The 22,772-nt window shown below is 39.4% G+C and overlaps 4 protein-coding genes across 7 annotated transcripts; 2 read left to right on the top strand and 2 right to left on the bottom strand.

Moving 5' to 3' along the window:
- Positions 1-456: 456 nt before the first annotated feature.
- LOC134750289 (uncharacterized) lies at positions 457-9,570 on the bottom strand. 2 transcript variants are annotated; one of them, XM_063685450.1, is made up of 10 exons: positions 9,384-9,570; positions 8,076-8,218; positions 7,585-7,720; positions 6,077-6,267; positions 5,639-5,772; positions 4,553-4,714; positions 3,568-3,758; positions 2,669-2,883; positions 1,658-1,870; positions 457-1,018 (listed from the first exon to the last, which is right to left on the bottom strand). In XM_063685450.1, exons 1-10 carry the CDS (start codon positions 9,463-9,465, stop codon positions 692-694), a joined length of 1,794 nt encoding a protein of 597 aa, XP_063541520.1. In that variant the 5' UTR covers positions 9,466-9,570; the 3' UTR covers positions 457-691. The 2 variants fall into 2 exon arrangements, with proteins under 2 accessions (XP_063541520.1, XP_063541521.1); XM_063685451.1 differs by lacking the exon at positions 8,076-8,218 and having other exon boundaries at positions 9,384-9,510.
- A 770-nt stretch (positions 9,571-10,340) lies between these two features.
- LOC134750336 (uncharacterized) lies at positions 10,341-11,947 on the bottom strand. The gene is made up of 4 exons (XM_063685499.1): positions 11,814-11,947; positions 11,502-11,551; positions 11,388-11,416; positions 10,341-11,212 (listed from the first exon to the last, which is right to left on the bottom strand). Exons 1-4 carry the CDS (start codon positions 11,898-11,900, stop codon positions 10,401-10,403), a joined length of 978 nt encoding a protein of 325 aa, XP_063541569.1. The 5' UTR covers positions 11,901-11,947; the 3' UTR covers positions 10,341-10,400.
- Positions 11,948-13,997: 2,050 nt separating this feature from the next.
- LOC134750296 (protein diaphanous homolog 1-like) lies at positions 13,998-15,503 on the top strand. Of its 2 annotated transcripts, XM_063685459.1 has the most exons (3): positions 13,999-14,142; positions 14,704-15,229; positions 15,407-15,503. In XM_063685459.1, exons 1-3 carry the CDS (start codon positions 14,071-14,073, stop codon positions 15,454-15,456), a joined length of 648 nt encoding a protein of 215 aa, XP_063541529.1. In that variant the 5' UTR covers positions 13,999-14,070; the 3' UTR covers positions 15,457-15,503. The 2 variants fall into 2 exon arrangements, with proteins under 2 accessions (XP_063541528.1, XP_063541529.1); XM_063685458.1 differs by lacking the exon at positions 15,407-15,503 and having other exon boundaries at positions 13,998-14,142; positions 14,704-15,399.
- A 2,889-nt stretch (positions 15,504-18,392) lies between these two features.
- On the top strand, positions 18,393-19,588 carry LOC134750082 (uncharacterized). 2 transcript variants are annotated; one of them, XM_063685174.1, is made up of 3 exons: positions 18,393-18,519; positions 18,702-18,761; positions 19,026-19,588. In XM_063685174.1, exons 2-3 carry the CDS (start codon positions 18,702-18,704, stop codon positions 19,533-19,535), a joined length of 570 nt encoding a protein of 189 aa, XP_063541244.1. In that variant the 5' UTR covers positions 18,393-18,519; the 3' UTR covers positions 19,536-19,588. The 2 variants fall into 2 exon arrangements, with proteins under 2 accessions (XP_063541244.1, XP_063541243.1); XM_063685173.1 differs by having other exon boundaries at positions 18,425-18,567.
- Positions 19,589-22,772: the final 3,184 nt, after the last annotated feature.

Raw genomic sequence — 22,772 nt, 5'->3', positions numbered from 1 at the left:
ATGTCATCTACTTTATCCCACTGGATCAATATTTTTTTCCTCTAGTCCTTTTTTTATCGGTAGGTATTGCCTTGCCATATGTTTCATTTAACTACAGCTCTTTCTAGAAACAATACTATAGTTTTAAGTAAATATTTACTTTTCATAAGCCGTTCCGGGTCCATGAGATACTTTTTAGGGTTCCATACCCAAAGGGTAAAAACGGGACCCTATTACCTAAGACTCCGCTGTCAGTCTGTCTGTCACCACCTGTCTGTATCTCATGAACCGTGATAGCTAGACAGTTGAAATTTTCACAGATGATGTATTTTTATTATATAACAACAAATACTAAAAAGTACGGAACCCTCGGTGGGCGAGTCCGACTCGCACTTGTCCGGTTTTTCATGTTTTAACATCTTGTAATTACCATGGTGCAATAAAGAAAGAAAGAAAAACTACAGCAACGCACGATACAAGGCCTAAAATAATTTATATGTTTGGGGGTGCCACAGTAATATTATCTACATAGTTATATTACAAGATCAACAGTTTCTTCCCCTTGAGTTCTATCACCACTAGACCTATATTTCTTCATAGACTGCTATTAAGCTACAGCTCTTTCTAGAAACAACACAGCAACGGACGCTACAAGCTACAAAGCCTAAAAAAGTATGTATGATTAGGGTGCCACAGTAATATTATCTACTAGTTATATTACTGGATCAACAATTTCTTCCTCTTCAGTTTTATCACTATTAGACTTATCTTTCATCTTAGACCACCATTTAGCTACAGCTCTTTCTAGAAACAACACAACAACGGAGGCTAAAAGGCCAGCAACTGTTAGTATAATCAGGGGTGCCACATCGCCGTAACTGACTCGCTCGGCGACTAAGGACGCTCGACAAGGAGGGGGTTTGAGTTGCCAACGGGACAGCATTCGTTTGGCCAACCCTGTCTCGTGAAGCCAGTCGCCTCCAATGCGGAGTATGTTAGTCCACTGTCCACGTCTTGTTGTTACCAGCCAGGACATTATCTGCAAGAAAATTTAATAGGGTCCTTTCAGTCCGTCTAAGAAGTTTGCACCGACTTTGCAGATACAATATTTGACGTAGCACTTAGCGTGAAAACGAAGGACTACAGATGTAGTGAATAATCCTTTACCATCGTCTTCACGGAAACGCACGAACGTACAAAACGCACTCAGGTTGACTGAATTAGGGTGACAAATACGAACGTTTCCGAGAAATTACGATGGCAAAGGATTGTTCACTACATCTGTATTTGAAATGGCATTTAAGCCCTAACTTTCACGCTAACATATGCATACGTATGCTTATGTTAGTGTGAAACAACGGTTCTTCACCAGCGCTACAGTGTCCACGTACTGCAGCTTACAGACCTGATCGTCGCTTAGAACGCTCATGAGCGGGTACATGTGGTTGTACTCGGCGGTCTCGGCGTGGTACCAGACTTGACCCGGACACTAATTAATTAAAGGACGGAGATGACAACGATTCCTCACCGGCGGTACAGTGTCCACGTACTGCAGCTGCAGACCTTGGTGGTCGCTGAGGACACTCATGAGCGGGTACATGTGGTTGTACTCGGCGTGGTACCACACTTGACCCGGACACTAATTCATTAAAGGACGGAGATGACAACGGTTCCTCACCGGCGGTACAGTGTCCACATACTGCAGCTTGCAGACCTGGTGGTCGCTGAGGACACTCATGAGCGGGTACATGTGGTTGTACTCGGCGTGGTACGCCGTGGTACCGGACTTGATTAGCTGCATGCCCGCCTGCCAGCCCATGTAGAAGTTCACCATGGACTGCAGCTTCTTCCGCTTCAGGTACTCCATCTCAGGCCAATTTGGAATATAAACCTGTTTAATGATGTATTCAAATATATAAAATTTACTAGTCCACGACTACGATCAGATTAATTTGTTAAAGCAAAGCAAATGTATCCGACGGATCTCCCTCGCAATAGTCGCAATTACTAATTAATAATTTTTATCCTTGCCCTAACCGTTTTGTCCCAACGGGTAACAGACCTAATGCTCAGTAGCACCTAACAGCACTAATTTATAGGTAATTTACATATAATAGGTAATAATTTAGGTAGGTAGGTAGTATAGGTAGGTATAATGATTGTCCTAAAACTCATTAGTACTAAACTTTCTTGCCATTTAAGTGTCATATATACTTATACCGGGTCGGGCCTGTAACATGAGCAAAAAATTAAACTGTAGGCTGTAGGTACTCCTCAAACTGACCAACATTTGTTCAACGACATTTAAAAATAACGTGTTTTGATTTCTAGTACCTACACTTAAAAGTTTATTATAAGACGCAATGTAGTGCGAATATTGTTATGTTTAAAGCGTGACAAGCAACGTCAATAACGACGATGATAGCGTACATTGAATATAATATTTAATTTGTATGAAAAATAGAAAATCTAAAGACTTCATAATTTTTTAAAGTTATTGAACAAAAGTGTCATAATTTGAGGAGTACAATCAATGTTTTAACACACCTAATCTAAATTTCATTAACAAGACGTACATACTTTTCAAGTAAAATGCTTACGATACGAACGAACATGACGAAACTAATTCCTTTTTTTATTTTTTTCTGACGCAATAAATTTGTATTTGTAATACAATCTTAACACTAACATCAAACATTTGAGCCCGTATCCACTCGTAATCTTCAGACGCAAGGCGGTAGCGTGAGTCACCAAGCGCCCGCAGCGTTGTCGGTCCGCTGCTACCGGCACTCATGAGGGCAGACACGATAGCTGACGAATAGTACGCGTACACCAGCATCGACCACACGGAGAGGAACAGGAAGGTTATGCGGCCGGATGCACCAACAGGAACTGCACTGGCATCTGTGTACATTTGTTAAGTTTTAATTGTCTTGTTATGTTCACCCGTATTCAACGGAGAGGGACAATAGAACAAGCAAGGACATGACGACAAGGGGGCGACCTCATTTGCCTTGTAGGTGATAATGCTGCCAGCACTCATGAGGGTGACACGATAGCTGACGAATAGTACGTGTACACCAGCATCGAGCATACGAGAGGTCCAGGAAGGTTATGCGGCCGGATGCACCCTCCGGTACTGCACTGACATCTGTGTAAATTTGTTCAGTTTAAATTCTTTTGCGAGCCACGACCAATGTTTGCCGATATTCAACGGAGAGGGACAAGAGAACAAGCAAGGAGATGGCGACAAGGGAGCATCACTTGTGGATACCGTTAGCGGGGGATAGCGACCTGGTGACAAGTTTGAGGAATATTTGCAGCCAAACTAAATCTAATGAAAAGTTCTGGACAACCGGTTCATCAGATTAGTTAGTGTGAAATCTATATTTTCTATAGTTATAAATTGAAATATGTCCTAATAGTAGAAAAAGCTTGTTTGTAACATTCAGACGTTCTAAAAATCTAGCTACCACCTGTCTTAATTGCTAAAAAGTAAAAACGTTGTTGACCAGCAGCGCTTCCCAAAGAAATGAACGGGAGGCTAAATATTTTTAGTCTACTCGAATTATAGAACTCATCAAGTACCTTGCTGTAGCCACGTGGCCATAACAGCAACAAAGGCGCCCTCCTTCTCCGACTCGTCCTTCGCAGTCGCACGCTGCGCCACCGCAAGCACGAGTGTGACCACCGCGCACGCCGCCCACGTCGTGCCCGTGAACGGGATCACGAACATGTTGCTGCTACTCTCTCGCTCCGCTACGTATGCAAAGCCCACCCTGCGTAAGGCCAGAATATTTACCTTGGAAGGTTTATGTTGAAGTTATTATATTTGGTATGGCTACGTGCGACTAATTTGTACTCAGATACTTGAACTAGATTTAGTCCCGTAGTGAAAAACCATATCTACTAGAAGCTCACCGCACAACCCTGAGTTAAGTGGTAGAACTAGAAGTAGATTGGAAAAGAGAAGTATATTCAAATGTATTTGCATTAAGAACATGGTGTTGGTTGCTATAGACCAAGCCAGCTTAATTATGTTATAAATGTTAAAGTTATCGTTTAAGTTTGTACATAATTGTCAGTTATTAATATTCAGAATTTAAGAATACAAGACAAACGTCTGGATGTCAATCTATCGTCGATGTCAATCGACGACGTGTCAAGTGCCACTTGATGTAAAGTCTCGCAGTTGCTGCATGATGAGCGAAAGTGCAGTAAATCAGCAATAGTGGTAAACGGAATGAGAATGTCCAATTAAAGCCACGTAATCATTATTATACTTAAACAATGTTCGGGATACACTGTTTCTGAAACACTATGCAGATGTTTACAGAAACAATGTTTCAGCTCACATAGTCTGGACGGTCTAAGATACAATGACAATGGCGATAAACAATAGTGTTTACCATATCTTTCTGTGTTTCAGAAACATGTGGATTTTTGATTCTGAAACAGTGTTTCAAAACAAAATGTTTATAGTGAATACGTGGTATGATATATTTTATATCCCCCCAGCGAACCTCGCCATGCTCTTGTTGACTACCTACTTATAGCCATTATACTTATTTACTTAAAAGTCCATAAAGGTATGACGTAGTCAAGTTTTGACAGACGTTTGTTCTGCATCCTCAGGACTCCGCCGCTGAGCTCCGATGTTCCTTCAGCAAGCCTTGTGAACATACTTTTGTTGCCTGCATCTGTGCTCCACTGCTCCATTTGTGTTAGAACTTCTCTGTAAAATAATACAAGGTAAACAGGTAGGTACTACGTTGTAAGCTTTCTTTTAAATTGCATGACAGCATTTTGGTGGCAGAGTATATATCGAATGCTTGTCTCGCCTGCGTTGCGGTCGCGTCTACAATTCCAAGGTCAGGTGATACAGATCCTAAGGCTTGAACTACTACGGATTTACCGAGAAAATCGAATAGTCGCAGCAGACGAAGTGACGTTTCGCCCCGCTGCGACAGTGCCTCATAGCGCTCGTACTTCGTAGCATTCATGTCCTATATACCGTCTATAGTGGCAAACCTCTTAACTCCATTCAAAGGATACAAGTCATAAAGGAGAGTTAGCCGACAATAGCTATTCCTCAAATTTTTTAAAAGGGAAGGCCAGCTGACGTCTCAGAATTGAGAATTCTAGGTGAATATCTCCGTCGCGCTAACAGGGGCGGCTCGTAAAATTAGTGCGATAAGGACAACTGTAGCTTAGGCGAAAAATCCTGGGTAAAAATCTCAACAAACTCAAACACAACAACATAAACAACAACAACAGCAACAACCAATTTATTTTGTTTTGGGTATTAAAATAAATTCGGGATAGACCCGATTGTATATTTAAAAATCTCAAAACTCGAGGTTTCGTACTCGACTGTTTCCTTCTGAAAATGCTTTTCTTTGCGACTTACCACGTTTTTGCGATGTCTGAAGTGTTCCAGCGCTTAAAAAAACAAAAATATCAAAAAGCAAAATAGTCCGACACAGATAATGATAATATAAATCTGTGTTGAAAAAATCATTGCTCTAAGGTCAAAAACTACGGAGGAAACAGTAGAGTAGGTTGGAACAGAGAAATTAACACTGGTCTTGCCTCTTAAGTACCTATTAGCTACTCTTAACTCCGTTAGAATAATCAATATTTGTCATATGTGTGTTACTTAGCCTGAAGCCATTCGAGAATGAGCGAGGATGTCCCGTATCCGCAGCGGATGGCAGAATCGCGCCCCGGCTGCGAGTTGTCCACGACATAATCAGCAAACGTGCCATCGTACGAGTCGTCGTAGTGGCCCACCTGGATGTCATATACAATGCTGAATTTTGAAATCGGGCATGTCACTGCATCATATGACAAAGAATTTCAAATCTAAGTTCCAATGAGTCAGTTAGAAGCTCGAAGCTTGACAATTAATTATATTAAATAAGAAGGTACAAGGTAAAAACATCTCATATTTGATCTATAAATTCTTTGGTTCAGTTTAAAACTTATTACAGTGGATAAACAAAATTAAAGACTATTATGAGCCACGTACTCGTACTTAAATCACTGCTTAAACTAAGCAATTTGTGTAATTTTAGTCCAAAAAAAGTAAACGCACCGGCGTAGCTATCCTCATAGGGTACCGTTTCAAATCGTGGCGTCTCCGAATACGTTCATGCTCATACAGCGGCTGAAAACCAGCAGGCGTCCACACCGCCCAAGGGTGCCGAGACACTCCATCTCGGAGATGTACGTGTAGGTCTTCAAATAATATTGACTCGTGGTATGCCACTGAGGTGTTATCAGATGCTAAAAAAAAGGACACACAGGTATTTTACATGTTGTTTTTTCGCTACCATTATAATCTGAGCCAATAGAAATTTAAAAAGGATAATCATATATGACGAAATTGTATTTAACTTATACCTAATAATAATAATAATAAAATGCTTTATTGTGCACACTACATGAAAAAAAAAAGATACAGACATAATATTAGGTAAGATAAGGTTCGCAAAGTATTAGGTAAGGTTAATGGTCAATGCTGCCTAAACCATCTGCGAGAAATTCCGGAGCCATTCATCGAAGCCGGAATTTAGCTTTTGACTGCTGAAAAAGCAATCGCTGCTTTGTCGATGAGACGATGATGTTAACAATCGTGACATACATACATACATACATACATACATACATATAATCACGCCTATTTCCCGGAGGGGTAGGCAGAGACCACGGATTTCCACTTGCTGCGATCCTGACATACCTCTTTCGCTTCCTTCACTTTCATAACATTCCTCATACACGCTCGCCGGTTTAGGGTGCTCTTGACCTGGCCTTTCTTCAGGATTTCCCCGATCTGATCAGAGAAAGTCCGCCGAGGTCTGCCCCTTCCAACTCCCGTTTCTACCTCTCCCTTATACACTCTCTTTGTTAGCCTTCTTTCACTCATTCTTTCCACGTGTCCAAACCATCTCAACATACCTTTCTCAATTTTTGTCACTACATCTTCGTTCAGTCCACACTTTTCCCTTATCACACTGTTCCTAATTCTATCTTGTAATCTCACACCACACACACTTCTCAACGCTCTCATTTCCACTGCATTCACTTGGCTCTGATGCCTCTTCTGCCATACCCAACTTTCGCTACCATACATAAGTGTAGGCACCAGCACCCCTCTATGCACAGCCAACCGTGCCTTTTGCGACACCTTCTGGCTGCTCATAAAAGCATTAAGTGCCCCATTCACGCGATTTCCAGCACTCCTTTCAATATCTTTATCATGCTTACCGTCCCTAGTGAATAAGGTTCCCAGATACACAAACTCTTTCACTTGTTCTACTCTTTCTTGACCAATCAAAATTTCACAGTTTGTCATATATTCTTCCTTTTCAAATACCATTACTTTCGTCTTACTTACATTAATTTTCATTCCTTTCCTTCGTGTCATATATTGTTTGAAATAATCGCTCGTGTACGAAATTTAACGTAGACGGATTTGGCCGCATTAACCGTGAATGCTATTTTATTGAAATAACAGTTAGCTTTGACAACGTCACTTCGCTCGCTCGAGATAGTTTTGCTATGCCCTCTCAATATTTGCCGAGAACGTCACTCGTCCCTTACCATCCATAGCTCCAGGCTGACGAGGATCAAGGAGCGTTATATCGGCATCGTATCGCATCGTGTGGTTTAAACGTGAAGGGACCTCATTTCCTATAATGAGCCATTTATACCACATGGAGAAGTGCTCCCGGTTTGTCTGTTTAATAAATTAAAAAATAAATCAGTTTCAGATTCATTGTAAGTAAATATTCTTTATTGTACACCATAAGGTAAAAAAATACACAGAAAACGAAATATAAGTTTCAGACTATCGCTAAAAAGCGATCTTCCAGACAACCTTTGGGTAGAGGGAAAGTTAAGTATTGTAACATACTGTAAAGTCACCTGCAATAATATGTGACTCTTCGAGACCGCAAAAATATGAGACACGCTCTTATGGCTATACAGATAAGATCGTCAGATATTTTTGCGGCCTTCGTTGTGTAACATATTATTGCAGCTGACTTTACATTGTAATGGTAGACTTACTAAAATATTAAACGATCACCCACCTTATCCAGTAACGTGTCATTAGGTCGATTGAAATACAAGACTCCTTGCAGACTATTATGCTCGTCGTTCAGAATACTAGGATCGCAGGACACCGTAGCTCGCATGCCTTGTAGTGACAACTGCCGCACCAGGCCAATTTGCTCTGCGATTGGAATAAGGGCACATTCGCTAGCGACTGCGTAAACTAATTCACAGAGCATCTCCCTCGTACTGACATCGGTGCAAGCGAGATGCACTGCGTTTGAGTTGACGCAGTCGCTAGAGTTTAAGACCGCGTAAAACTCATAGTGAGGGTTTTTTGTATACCACGTCGGTGGCAAACAAGAATTCGGCCCGCCTAATGGTGAGCAGTCACTGCAGCCTATGGGCGCCTGCAACTCCAGAGATGCTATATAGACTATATGTTCATTGCCGACCCTATTAAAACCTGTACACTCCTTTTATGAAGAACTCCATACTGTAGCCCCTCGGGATAACATCGACAGGGAGTTCGGTAACGGTTAGTGCCGAAAATAAAGAGCGTGTCAGCCACACTGCAATAGTCGCGTTTGAATTACATATGTTTCTACCGCGTAAACATCCGTTGATTAAAATTAAAACACTGCCTTTCCGACAGCTAGTACCCAATAAGCGGCATAATTAATACAAACACAATTAGTTATAGCTTCTAGGCTATCTTGTTGACATTTACCTTGCCATAAGTGCACCGTTTTATATAATACGCTCAGTGGTTCATATTTCATAGTTTGCGACTCACGATGAAACATCAGTCAGTTGCTAATAAGTTGCTATTTAATAGGTACAAAAAGACATGATCAAACGAAATTACCTGAAGTGAAGTTTGATCATAATTATCCTGTCTTCGTGCGATTGGGCTTGCGCGTAGGCTACTACTATACTACATAGTAAAGGATTAAATCTCGAAGAACGAAGACAGGATAATATCTATAATATGGCAGATAGTGCTCCGCTCTAGTTATGAATCAATAATTGTATTATCATTGTCCTTTGATCTCTGAGGGAGCCTGCATCTTCAATACAAATTTATAGACCAGGAATAAAGCTCTTTCCAAAGAATTGCTTACTATAGTCGGCGCAATGTAAGAATTAAATTTTGTCAGTTATGAATTGACCCATATATTTATGACGTTTCCTACCGCTTAACTGATAGCCTTAGCCGACGTATAATTATAGACGGAGCAAATACCTAGTTTATTCCTCTATGCTGGTAAAAAACAGGAACAAAATGCGACATGTTTAGACCAACATTTTGTAATTTATTTTTACTACCTTACCTATATACGTACCAAATTCATTTGCACGTGTAAAAATTATGATACTACTAACTATTTTGTACTTGAAAAACGCAGCAACCGCTGGTATTATCATGATGACGGCCCAAGAATCGCTTACATTTGTGTCCTAATGTCTAATAAGTTTGCCTAAAGCAGTCGAAATGGCAGTATGAATATTTGATGCCATTCTGTACTGTTAGAGACAAGAGTTTTAAATTATGTAGATTATATATGAGTTCCTTTAATACTTAAGTACTTAGAGTGCGTTTACTTGTCATTTACATTATTTATTAACTAAATATCATAATTTAAATCTAATCAAATTTACGTTTGGTTTAGTAAAAAAAAATTCACAGTCCGCAAATAAATTACAGACTGAGTATCTTAGATATGTAAAATTAATATTAAATCATTGAAAACCAAATATACACCATGTATACCGAACATATCTTGCACCACGCCCGCTCGGAAAGGCTATCTTTATTATTTTTAGTCAGTGTGCAAGTTTGCATTTTATTTTCTAGAATGCATTAGATACCAGTTTTACTTAATATTATCACTACATAGTATAAAACAAAGTCGCTTTCCGCTGTCTGTGTGTCTGTCCCTATGTATGCTTAGATCTTTAAAATTACGCAACGGATTTTGATGCAGTTTTCTTTAATAGATAGTGATTCAAGAGGAAGGTTTATACATATAATTTGTAAAGGTTTTGTGTGAATTAGTTGAACTACCCGGGTCGCTATAGTTATTTAATATACCTACTTAATAATAAATACTTTGCTCCCTTGTTAAACAATAACTTCTTATTCTAGAATCACAATTGTGTATATAGGATTACCGGACAGAACAAAGGCATCGCATCGCGTGCATACTTGATAAAATGATAGTGGGGGCGTAGCGAAGTCCCCTTAATGAATACCTAGAGACGTAATTCACAAGCTCTAACCTAAAATCAAATGTACGCCATTGTAAATTTATGAAAAATGTATTTATTGTAATAAATATGATTAAAACTATAAAAAAGTATTAAAAGTATTTGCACTTGCACTTGCACGGCGGCAGCGGCTTGGGCTCGAGAGAGCATGGAATCGGCGGAGGCACGATGAAGCTCTTCACGGGGACGGGCTGCGGCGGCGGCGCGCAGCTGCACGGCGGCGCCGGCGCGGGGTAGTACGCCGGTGGCGGCGGTGGAGCTGACAAGTACATCGGCGGCGGCGCGGGAGCAGGGAGAAAGAGTGGCGGCGGACAAGCCGGCGGCAGCGCGTACTGAGGAGGCGGTGCCTGTAGCAGTAAAGGAGCTGGTGGCGCAGCAGGCTTCTGGTACACTATCTGCGGTGGAGGCGGCCGAGGAGCTTGCAGCAAGACCTGTTGAGGTGGCGGTGGTGAAGCCATTAGGAATTGTGGAGGCGGAGGTGGCGGTGCCTGCAACAACAACGGCTGCGGCGGCGGCGGGGGAGGGGGCGCCGCGTAGACAACTTGCGGCGGCGGTGGTACCGGCGGTGGGAGTAAGCACGGGGGCGGCGGCGGTGGCAGCATTAGAGGTGGAAGACACGGCGCAGGGAGGACTAATGGCGGAGGCGCACATGGAGGCGGGGGAGGCAATAGAAGAGGTGGAGGAGCCGGCGCCGGCAGATATAAAGGTGGTGGCAGAGCCGCACAAGGGGGCGGCGCGGGTAAAACAATTGACGGCGGAGGCGGTGGAGGCAATAGAAGAGGTGGAGGTAAACACGGCGGTGGGGCCGAAGCAAAGAGAAACGGTGAGGCTGGTGGTGGCGGCGCGTTCGCCGGCATCAACAAAATGGTCGGCGGCGCATCAAAACAGTCATCTGAAATTTGATTACGAGATAATTAGGCTGTCGGATGCAATATGAAAATGCTCGGAAACACGTGATTACGGAAAAAGAAACTAAATCACAGAAACTATTAACTAGAGGTACATAACAAAAAACTATCTAAGATGCATATTTAATAACGTAACGTAATTTTTAACGAAACAATATGTTATATACATACCTAAAAGTAGCTTCTTCGGCTTGAATAACCTGTAAACAAAATATATATTAATGAAGCTTGTGAAATCATTTGTTAAACTTTATTTTACTGATTTATACGCGTTAGAATACTCACGACGCCAAAGCTGCCTTCTTGCATTCTTTCAATTCTTTTAGTGTCTCAAGCTGAAATAAACAAGAAAAAATTATATGTCGCTATCAAAAACAACACAATAAATAATAACAATGCACAAACATATCATGAGGACAAAAGTTATTTTTAAGACGATTATTTTTGTCCTTCTTAAGGCCAGCTAGTTTCCGAGTGAATTTGTTCATGGCATTTGCCCTTGATTAAAACGTGTAAGTTTAAATTAAAAACTAAAATTTCGCGTTAGTCCCCACTTAATGTAAATATTTTAAAACTAGGTTCTCATTCACTATTTACCAGACATAATCCCTTCTCACTGCAGCAAGCCTCTATGTGGCTCGTAGCCAGAAGGAATAGGGAGGACCAAAAAATGAGTCCCCCCATTTTTGGTACTTCTCCAACACAAACCGAAAATATTTATGAATAAATGCTTACCTCAGAATCGTATATAAAGATACGCTAAGGTGGTTTCGTATGTTGACGTAATAGTAGCAATGTGATAGCGGCTGTATCGATAGGCCTTCGATCCTGGGACCAATTACTCAAGCTCCTATGATAAGATCGAACGTGTTGATAAAAATTAAAAAGTTATAAAATCTAATGAGGTAATAAGCCAGGTTTTATTGTGTAAGTACTCGATTGTTGAATAACACATGATGTTGTAGACTTCTTGTCTCGGATTCATACAACAAATACCCATATCAATATTGCACTCGGTAATATGGGTAATACGGGCATTTAGGTTTTTTGTACATTTGTATCTTGACAAATTGACTTACATACTTGCATAATTTGACTAATTAAAATTATGGGCATTTTGTTCTTGAGTCACAATGGCAATATGACGAATCATTGGGAAAAGGGACAGAGTAATCCAGAATTGAAATTGACTGCTTGTGCATTTTTTTATGTCAAATACTTACCTTAGGTACCTTTTCGACACCGTGGCAAACACAAAAGCTGTCACTCGGACGCCACGTCACCGAAGTGTCAAAACTGAAATTGAACTTTATGCACATGCACGTAGGTCTATGTTGCTTTGTGGTCAGTGACGGAATAATCCGTCTTTGGCGTTGGACCTGCGGTGCCGATATATCGGTCATTGGCGTCCAAAAGGTTAAAAATGATGTCTGTATTGTTTTTGAATTTTTATCTGATAATTAAGTAAGTAAGAGCACAGTCTTCTCAAAACTAGTCAAGTTTAAGGATTATAGTCATGTTATTTTTTATTTACTATATGGCGGCGTAGTGACATTGTAACACTTTAAACTCTCGCGTTTTTAACACATATTTAATTATACGAACGGGTCTACCGCGATTTAATTTCATTGTTTTTACCTTAAATTCTGACGTCTTAGCTGAGTTGCACCAGCTATGGTCACGGAAAGACTGACGTCCCAGCAAAATGTCAACGGAGATCTAAGTAAACACTAAACTACCCGAAATTTGTTTATAAAAATGTCCGGGGTACACACGGAAATTGTCACTACCCGTTAAAGTTTAATGTTTATTGTCCACGGCACCACACCACAGCTGGTGCATCTCAGCTGAAACGTCGGAATTTAAGGTAAAAACAATGAAATTAAATCGCGGTAGACCCGTTCGTGTAAAAAACCGGCCAAGTGCGAGTCGGACTCGCGCACCAAGGGTTCCGTACTTTTTAGTATTTGTTGTTATAGCGGCAACAGAAATACATCATCTGTGAAAGTTTCAACTGTCTAGCTATCACGGTTCATGAGATACAGCCTGGTGACAGACGGACAGACAGACGGACAGCGGAGTCTTAGTAATAGGGTCCCGTTTTTACCCTTTAGGTACGGAACTTGACCGACAGGAACCTATAATCGACACTTTTGATAATAAGGCCTTATTTTCTTCTGGCACGAGTTTTCGTTCCTAGAATTTGTAATACAATGAAATTAGAACGAGTAAAAATTTTACATACAAAACTTTTATTCGCTCTATTTCCTTTGTATAACACTTTTTATCAAATACATACTAATAACCCGATATATATATAAAATGCTTTCGTAAATGTTTATGCGAAGTTTTATGTAATTTAATAATGTTTTAAAATGAGGGCGTAACCTCGATTGTGTGGGTGCGGCTTCTTGCCGGCGGGTTCGTGACTCTTAATTTTATCGATCTAAGTTGGACAGTAAAATATGTAAAAACTGAAGGCATGGTCTCTTGCCCGCTATGCGGTCGCGGCTGCCGCTCTCGCATTGGACTTACTAGTCATTTACGTAAGTGCCGCAGTGTTAGGGACGCTGTTTAAACCATCATTTAATTGATGTTAAAGGCCAATGATGATGGGTCAACAAAAATCGGAATTTAATAATATAATTATATTATGTACCATACTTTCTTAACAATGGGATGACGCCAAAAATACAATAAGAGAATGAATACGTTTGCACAATAAACTCCTTTGTTGTTGTGTAACGTGTTTTATCGAAAACAGATCTGATAATAAACAAACGTAATCTTTTGACAAGAAAATTATAATATTTATAAAGCAATCGAGTCCGATTTGTTTTTGTCATATACAGAAATGGAAGTTAACAGACTTCACGCAAGAAGGATTTGTAAATTATTAATACATCTGAGCTTATTCCTTATGTTCGTAAGTATTAGTTGTTTTTTATTATCATAAGCTCTAAATTATCTTCATGATATTTGAACAGATTTACCTAGATCAAGCAAGGACTACTAGTCCCGATGCATAGGTTCTGAGTTATGTCACGTTATGTTCTCGTCTAGCTAGAGCATTTTCTAAGGCCCTTTTGTATAAAAATTATGTTTTTGATTAAAAAACTATTTGTTAAAATGTAATAATATAGTTTTAATTTTTTATTGGAATATTATAAATTAAGAAAGGACTTAACACATGTAGAAATAGCTATTACTAGGTAAAACAGCACGTCTTTGCCAGTGTAATACAATACGATATGGACAATGTTTTTTAAAAGTCCATTTTTACAACACAAAAAGTTATGGAATTTTATTATACGATCAAAATATTAGATTAAACATTACTATTATGGGTCCCATTACTGAGCCGTTTGATCTATACCTATGTGTAAAAATAAATAAAATATTTGTTTTCCACTGGACGAACTCCACTGCATCGGTGCTAGTACTTTAAACATGCTTGATTACATTTATTCTCTAATTATTCTTTCAGATTCAAACATCACATGGCATCAATCTTGGTCTTATCGCTGGTGACTTAAAGAGGTCTGGACCCGGGCCCTTGGTAGTTCGAAAAGTATCACACCGCTCGCCAGTCATCATTAATGTTAATCCCGGATTACCAAAACTTCCTGGTATAGAAACCTTACCAAATCCTGTGCCAAAATCACTGAAACTTCCTTGTTTAGCATCTTTACCTCCAAGACCCTTCCCAAAGTTACCAGCAAAACCTCCGCCTAAACTTTTAAAGACCTCTAAATTGAAAAGATCTCCATTAATACCCTCGCTTCCTCGACTGCGACCTGTTTTTCCACCTCCACTTTTACTACCTCATTTGATACCACCCGTGATCCCCCGTTTGCCACTCCTTCCTATTATACCACCTATAATGCCTGTGCCTACTTTATTGCCATTCCTGCCACCTCCGTTGCTTAGAGCTCCGAGGCTGCCAACATTTCCACCATTTCACCCGCTTAAATTACCGATTCTCGGGAAATCTCCACTGGAGAAAACATTAGGTACCGTTCAACTGCCGCTAACAGATAAAGCAATAAGAAGAAAAATTTCTAAAGACCTTCTAGATCTAAAAATTAAAGGTTCTTTGACTACTCCTGAATATTATAGATTCAAGAAACTATTACTTATTTAAGTAAGTGGTTTTGAACGAGGTTAGATTAAAATAATTATTCTTGCAGGGATATTCCGACGTAAGTCTATTCTGCGGCGACCTTTCAGTTTGTTGTAATGTCTGTTTACTTGGGAAAACAGCGCTAATGGATGGAAAGCAACTATGGCAGATTTGTGGACCAAGCCTACATAATTAAACTAGCATTATGGATTATAATGAAAGTGACTTAATATTTTTAAGTAAAAAAAAAGAAGAAATTAGACCAAGCTTCAGGATGACCAGTAATAAATGTACCTATACTTTAGTTTAGAATACCTATTTAAGCATATTTAATACCTACTTAATGTTTTACTCGTGATAACGAATAGCGTAGTAAAATGCTTTATATATCATTATTAAAATAATATAAGGATGGTTGATGGTGTAATAAATTGTTTCACCTTTATTTTTTAGTTTATTTTTTTATGAACACTTAGGATAGGATTTAATAACAAAAGGGTAATGTAAACCTAAGACTAACATAAAACATAACTGTATAATAATATAGGTGCATGACGTGCCCAATTAACCTCAATCAAATGTACCAAAATTAAACTAAATATATTTTTTGTTTTTAAATGCATATGTACTTAACTTACATACTTTCTATCGAACACACACGAATAGCTTTATTACACACACGATATCATTGTTTTATTTATATATTCATACAGAATTTCAGTCGTTTATAAAGTACATTTATAAAGGTATAAAAAGTAATTACAAGTCAATGCTCAATTACAAGTAAATGTTTGCTATTATAACGCATCCAGATCTAACGAATGCGCCGATAGCGATGCTGCGTCTTCACATAGCGCGCTTTGTACGAGCCTTGCATGAGTTACGCTAACAACGCGCGTAATCTAAAGAGAATAAGGGCGCATTTGCCAGTTCTGAACACGCCATTAGACTCGCCTTCACAATATATCAATCACATTGGAAATAAAGGTACAGTGATATTCAGAATAAGTTTAAGACAGACTAGACTGACGTTCGTGGGTGTTTATGATATAATTACGTTGAAGTCGGACCATCGGACTACAAGACAAACGGCACTCCGGCATCGCTTCATGGTAGGAACTCCAAAAATACGCACGAAGCGTTTTGCTTCCACATTTCTAATGCGAACTGCCAAGGAGTGGAACGCCCTGCCCGAGTCTGTGTTTCCGCATGAGTACAATCTGGGGCTCTTCAAGTCAAGAGTTAATAGGTATCTCATAGGTAAGCATGCTCCACCGTAGACCGCATCATCACTTACCATCAGATGGGATCGTGGTCAAACGCCTGCCTATTCATCATTAAAAAAAAAGTATAAATCATTAAAACAAACATGATGTTACTCGTTTACATTTTCACGAGAAATGCCTGATCCACAATGGTCTAATTTTATTCAGAATGTTATAAATCACTGTAGTATGTAGAGGTCGACCATATTCCCATAAAAATGGTTTCTTTACCGGTGGTCTGACACCACTGCCGGTCCCTGAAAATACCTTAAGTGGTCCGCCAATTTTGTTTTTTTTGTTGACTTTATTCGTCTCAGCTAAACGTCTCTAAACAGCTGGTGTTTGCAATTAGCAAGTCTTTCACTCGAGTTTGTAGTCCTTAGCGAAGTCCATGACACTCTTAAACCCGCGCACTGCCATGTCTTTAATCTTGACCAGTTGCGCGATGAGCGGATAGGCGAAGGGCCGGTCCTCCGCCCTGCTGGTGAAGCAGTCCCAGGTCTCCGGCTTAAGCAGCGAAGCCCGTACTAGCCGACTGCCCTAAAAAAAATTGCATTAAGTAACTATAAATAGGGGATTATCTTACACAGACCAATCTAGCCCTAAACTAAACAAAGCTTGTACTATGGGCACTAGGCGACTATCATCATCATCATTGGCCTTTGCGTCTATTGCAGACGATTTATGGTGTAACACCGGAGAGACACCGTTTTTGGTGGCTGAATAGACCGATGCGAGACCGACATGGTCTACCACAGGCCTGACAAGAGAGATTTGTTGAAAACGGTACTGAGACGCCTTGTCGTCGTTTTTTCCTCTTGTCAGCAAGTGCGGTGAACCAGGACAAATATTCATGATTAACACACAAACAAATACCCTGACCGGGATTCGAACCCGAGACCTCCTGCTTATAGGCAGGGTCACTACCGACTAGGCTAGGAGGCCGTAAAAAAGCGTGGATGCGGACGTCTAGAATATATTTTTTTGAGAAAAGTAAATAAGGATAAATATTCCGATTTAGTATGTAATTAAACGGAGGAGTACGTACCCTTATACACAAATGAGTATACGTAATTAGCTATAAATAAATGTGTCATTTTCAAGCAAAAGGTACCACATTGCCGCTTGCCATAAGGACGCTCTGACAGGTTTTTCGTATAGATACAAGCAATTATCGTCTTTATGGTAAGCGACAATGTGGCACCTTTTGCTTGAAAACGTCGCAAATAATCTCTTACAAAAAACAAGATAATTCAACAGGACATTTAAAACTAGGTATTAGCGATTTCTTCCACGCAATATACCTACTTGTGCCAAGTTTCCTGACAGTTTTTAGGTAGTTGTGTGTAAATTGTGGGTAAATTAAGTGAGATAGCGCCGTGCAGTGTAAACGGAAGTTATATTGTGGTTTTCATCATAACATCTCACAGTAATAACTTCGAGATTTAACCTACGTTCAGTACGACCAAATCATATCTTACAAAGTGTTCCAAATGGCTTACAAATTTCATGTAATTAAAAAGAATTAAATAACGGCAGGTACCAACCTCTGTCACAGTCGCAACGAGTGCGATGACCACCACCAGCTTCACAAACGGATGCCTTCCTAAGTTCATTCTCAAAGTAAAACTTGGCAATCAAATAAAACAAAAGAGTGCCGGCATAACAGCTCCGCGTTATCCACTGCATCGTCGACAAATCTACTACACATTTAACGAGGACCACTTGGAAAGGAGACACGTAAAGTCGATAAGACACAGGAAATATAAATGTAATGATTTGTAATGATTCTGTCAGTTGTGTAATTGACCTTGTGTGAATACAAGAAGTGGGTCGAGTAAGAACAGCCTCCGATTTGCTGACGATGCGTCGAGATGTGAAAACGTGCCGTCCCTCAGACTAACATGAACCGAGTGTAGGTTTGGAAATGTATCGAATAGCGGTTGTTATTGCTTTATTAGAGGTTAATATATGTTTTGTTTATATCGAGCTGTAGGTAGAAAATAGCGAACTGCTTCGTCGACATTTTGCGAATAACGTTTGTGACAAATAATGTTTAGTTGCAGTAGTTGTAATACGTGTTGTTGGGTGTTTCAGATGGTAGGCGGAGCGCCGTCGCCTTTACGGGTTACCATTAATTGTGGATCACATGAAAGCGTAAGTAAAACACATAAACTCTTTATATCACTATCACAATCACAACACCTTATAAAACAAAGTCCCCCGCCGCGTCTGTCTGTATGTCAGTATGTTCGAGATAAATTCAAAAACTACTGAATGGATTTTTATGCGGCTTTCACCTATCAACAGAGTGATTCTTGAGGAAGGTTTAAGTGTACAAGTTTTTTCCTCCTCAGTAATATTTAAGCGTACTTAACCAACAAAGAAAAAAAGAGTCATAAGTTATTTGCATAATTCCAGGACTCATCGATCCTCCGTTCTATCTCAAGAACAGCACACAAGAACAAGGGAACTTTTGACGTCAATTCATTCTGCGACCTCATCCACAATGCCATCCCAAAGGCAGTACAAGACGGCAGATTCGTCGTGGCGGATCAAGATGACATGGACCAAGAAGGATATGGTGATACACAATCACCCATAGCCATAGCCCCACCTAAAGGCTACATACCAAAGCTAGGTATGTCCAGAATCAACAAACCAAAACTAAGAATCCCAGCAATAAAAGTTCCACGACTACACGTAGCACTTCACAAACCGATAAAACCACCAGTGTTAGGATCATCGATGATCTTCAAAACATACAGGGATTCTTACGAAGAACCAACGAGCGCCGAAAAGATGGAGCAATTCAAAAAAGGTGTTCAGAAAATGTTGCATTTCGTGAAAATACTTGGGCAAGTTGATCAGTATTTGACAGAAAGGACTAAGATCGTAATAGAGAAGCTATCGAAAACGTTTGCAGAATAGTTTTATTTTATAAATTTAATTTATTAAAACTTTTCTATTTTTATACGCTATAATTCTGTTGTTTGTTATTTACCTATCCTAATACTTTCTATATCTCGGTGCGTAGCCAACGTGTACTCGTTAACGCTCCGTAAGTCCGTTGCGAACGAAACGCAACTGTCACTGTCGCACTAGTAAGAGAGAGTGATGGGAGGGAGATGACTACGATACGCTACGGAGCGTTAACGATTGACACGTTGGCTACGCACCCAGGGTTCTCTCGTAGAACTCTAAAAGCCGTATCCGTACATAGGAGCGGCATTCATATTTAAAAAACCGGCGAAGTACAAGTCGGACTCGCGCACGAAGGGTTCCGTAGCATTACGCAAAAAAACAGGAAAGAAATCACGTTTGTTGTATGGGAGCCCCACTTAAATATTTATTTTATTCTGTTTTTAGTATTTTTTGTTATAGCGGCAACAGAAATACATCATCTGTGCAAATTTAAACTGTTCACGGTTCATGAGATACAGCCTGGTGACAGACAAACAGACAGACAGACGGATAGACAGACAGACGGACAGAGGAGTCTTAGTAATAGAACCCCGGCCCGTTTTTATCCTTTAGGTACGGAACCCTAAAAAGCTGAATATATGCGTATTTATTGAAAGCGAGCGTGAGGCATAGACCGCAATTATATCATATCAATAACAGTTTTGAAATCTGAAAGCCGTTCCAGCATCATGAAACTTACATGCTTATGCTTATATTCTTATTAGCTTTTGCCCGCGACTCCGTCTGCGTGGAGTTAGTAATCTGGGTAGCTTATTTTTTACACAATCTGCTTTTTATCGATTCCCCATACAAACTTCCACCCCCCTTTTTGACCCCCTTAAAGGATGATTTCTAGGATAAAAACAACCCTATGTCCTTCCCCGGGACTCAAACTATCTCTATACCAAATTTCAACTAAATCGGTTCAGCGGTTTAAGCGTGAAGAGGTAACAGACAGACAGACAGGCAGACACACTTTCGCATTTATAATATTACTAGCTTTTGCCCGCGACTTCGTCTGCGTGGAATTAGTAATTTGGGTACTTTAATTCTTAAACAAATCTGCTTTTTAATCCACCCTTTTTTCGCCCCCAAATTGGCCCACTATACATTTCCACTCCATTTTTTACACCCTTAAGGGATGATTTCGGGGATAAAAGTTATTCTATATCCTTTCCCACAGCTCAAACTATCCCCATACCAAGTTTCATCTAAATCGGTTCAGCGGTTATTGATTCCCCATACAAATTTCCATCCCCCTTTTCACCCCCTTGAGGGGTGTTCTGGGATAAAAAGTATCCTATGTCCTTCCCCGGGACTCAAACTATCTGTATACCAAATTTCAACTAAATCGGTTCAGCGGTTTAAGCGTGAAGAGGTAACACACAGACAGACAGACAGAGTTTCGCATTTATAATATTAGTATGGAAGTATGGATATAGTATATATAGTATATAGTATAATATAGTATATATAGTATGGATTTTTTTGGGTACATCCTGAATCCTGAACACATAAATTGGGAAAGAATTCCTTACAAACTAAAATATCGAACAAAGAAAACCGAAAAGTGTTCTTTGTCTATAGATGACAGAAAAACATATAAGGTCAAGCAGTGGATCAATCTTACAGAAAAACATAGTTTAAGTATTTAAAATTGTGTAATGTACCATGTACCTACGGGACGTTGAGGCGTGAGTTCCACTCGACTTGGCCGATTTTTTAATAATGATAATGCAATTTTAACCTCATATGAACTTATTCAAATTAGTTATACCTAGATAGATAGGTATTAGGTACTTATTTGAATTAGTGGATAGATATAGATATCCACTAATGAAATAAATTAGATACTGCCATAAAAATAATAATTAAGTAGATAGGTATTGTTATTTTTCTAGGACACTGGGTTGTATAGGTATGTCAGTGATTTAAATGGAAGTTAATTACTTATTAACATACAATTCACCAAAAATTCATTATTTGCTCTCTGAACCATATACGGATCTCATTATAAATTTTCATATAAAAAACAATACGAAGCGTCGTTGCCGTTTAGAGTTCGTTCACAGCATTTCCTGGAAACGATCACCTCGGTTCGGTAAGTTTTTTATTAATTATTTAATTCAACTTCAAAATACAATTAGTGTACCTATATTTTGTTTCTGTAGATCTTTTCAAGTTGGTACATAAGTCTGAAGGTCTGATCAGTGTTAGTACATAGTAGATTGTGTCACAAGGGAGCAAAATGACATATTTACGGCGAGGGCGTACATTGAATCTTGAACGAAGCAAAGGATTTTATAATCGAATCCTAAGCGTAGCGAGGGATTCTAAAATAGAATCCTGAGCGTAGTGAGGGATCCAAGTGTTAACGCCCAAGGTGGAAATCATTTTGCTACCATGTGACACATACTGTTTTTCACATCACCACACATCAGGAAATTGTATTGTTATGTTATTTGTGTTCTGTGTTTTGTACAATAAAGAGTTTATACATACATACATACATATTCCAAATTATTATTTAACCTAAAAAATGAATAGGTACAAAAAAAATGTCCTAGAACAGAAAAGTGACACTTTGATCCCTCCTAGCGGACAAGAAAAAATCCCTTTTTCGAATAGGTTATGTGAAAAATAATTTACTATTAAATACCTTCGTAGGTTGTTTGAGACTCAAACGCTTGCTGCTCAAACTTTGAGTCCGCAGCAAGCTCGGCCGAATTTCACCTTCCCATACAAACGGAGCTCCGTTCTCATTTTAAAACGACTAGCTAGATTGCCCTAAAATTTTGTAATTACAATAGAATAAGGTATGTCTATGTCTGTAATTAGTTTATGTAGCTTAAGACTATACCTAAAAAATAGAGAACCGAGCTGGCTGCGGACTCTTAAGCATCATCCAATCCATATAACCCTCTGTGCATTCATACTTATATCCTTTACATATGCAAAAAGTATATCACAGTAAAGGTTAACTGGAAGAGATCCCTGAAAGGGATAAGTTCGCCTTTGTACAAATGATGCGTTTTTCTCTTGTTTTATGTTTACTTTTGTACAATAAAGAGTTTTACTACTACTACTACTACTACTGTGTTACTTATTGTTATTTTTAAAGCGAACAAATATATAATCCAAAAAAAAAACTGTATTTATTTAGAAAAATCTGGTATGACGGCACTATGTGCCAGAACTTATAAT

Source organism: Cydia strobilella, chromosome 19 (genome assembly GCF_947568885.1).
Source record: "Cydia strobilella chromosome 19, ilCydStro3.1, whole genome shotgun sequence".
NCBI classification, from domain to species: domain Eukaryota; kingdom Metazoa; phylum Arthropoda; class Insecta; order Lepidoptera; family Tortricidae; genus Cydia; species Cydia strobilella.
Note: the sequence above shows the minus strand (reverse complement) of the source record. Positions and strands in the feature narration are given on the sequence as shown.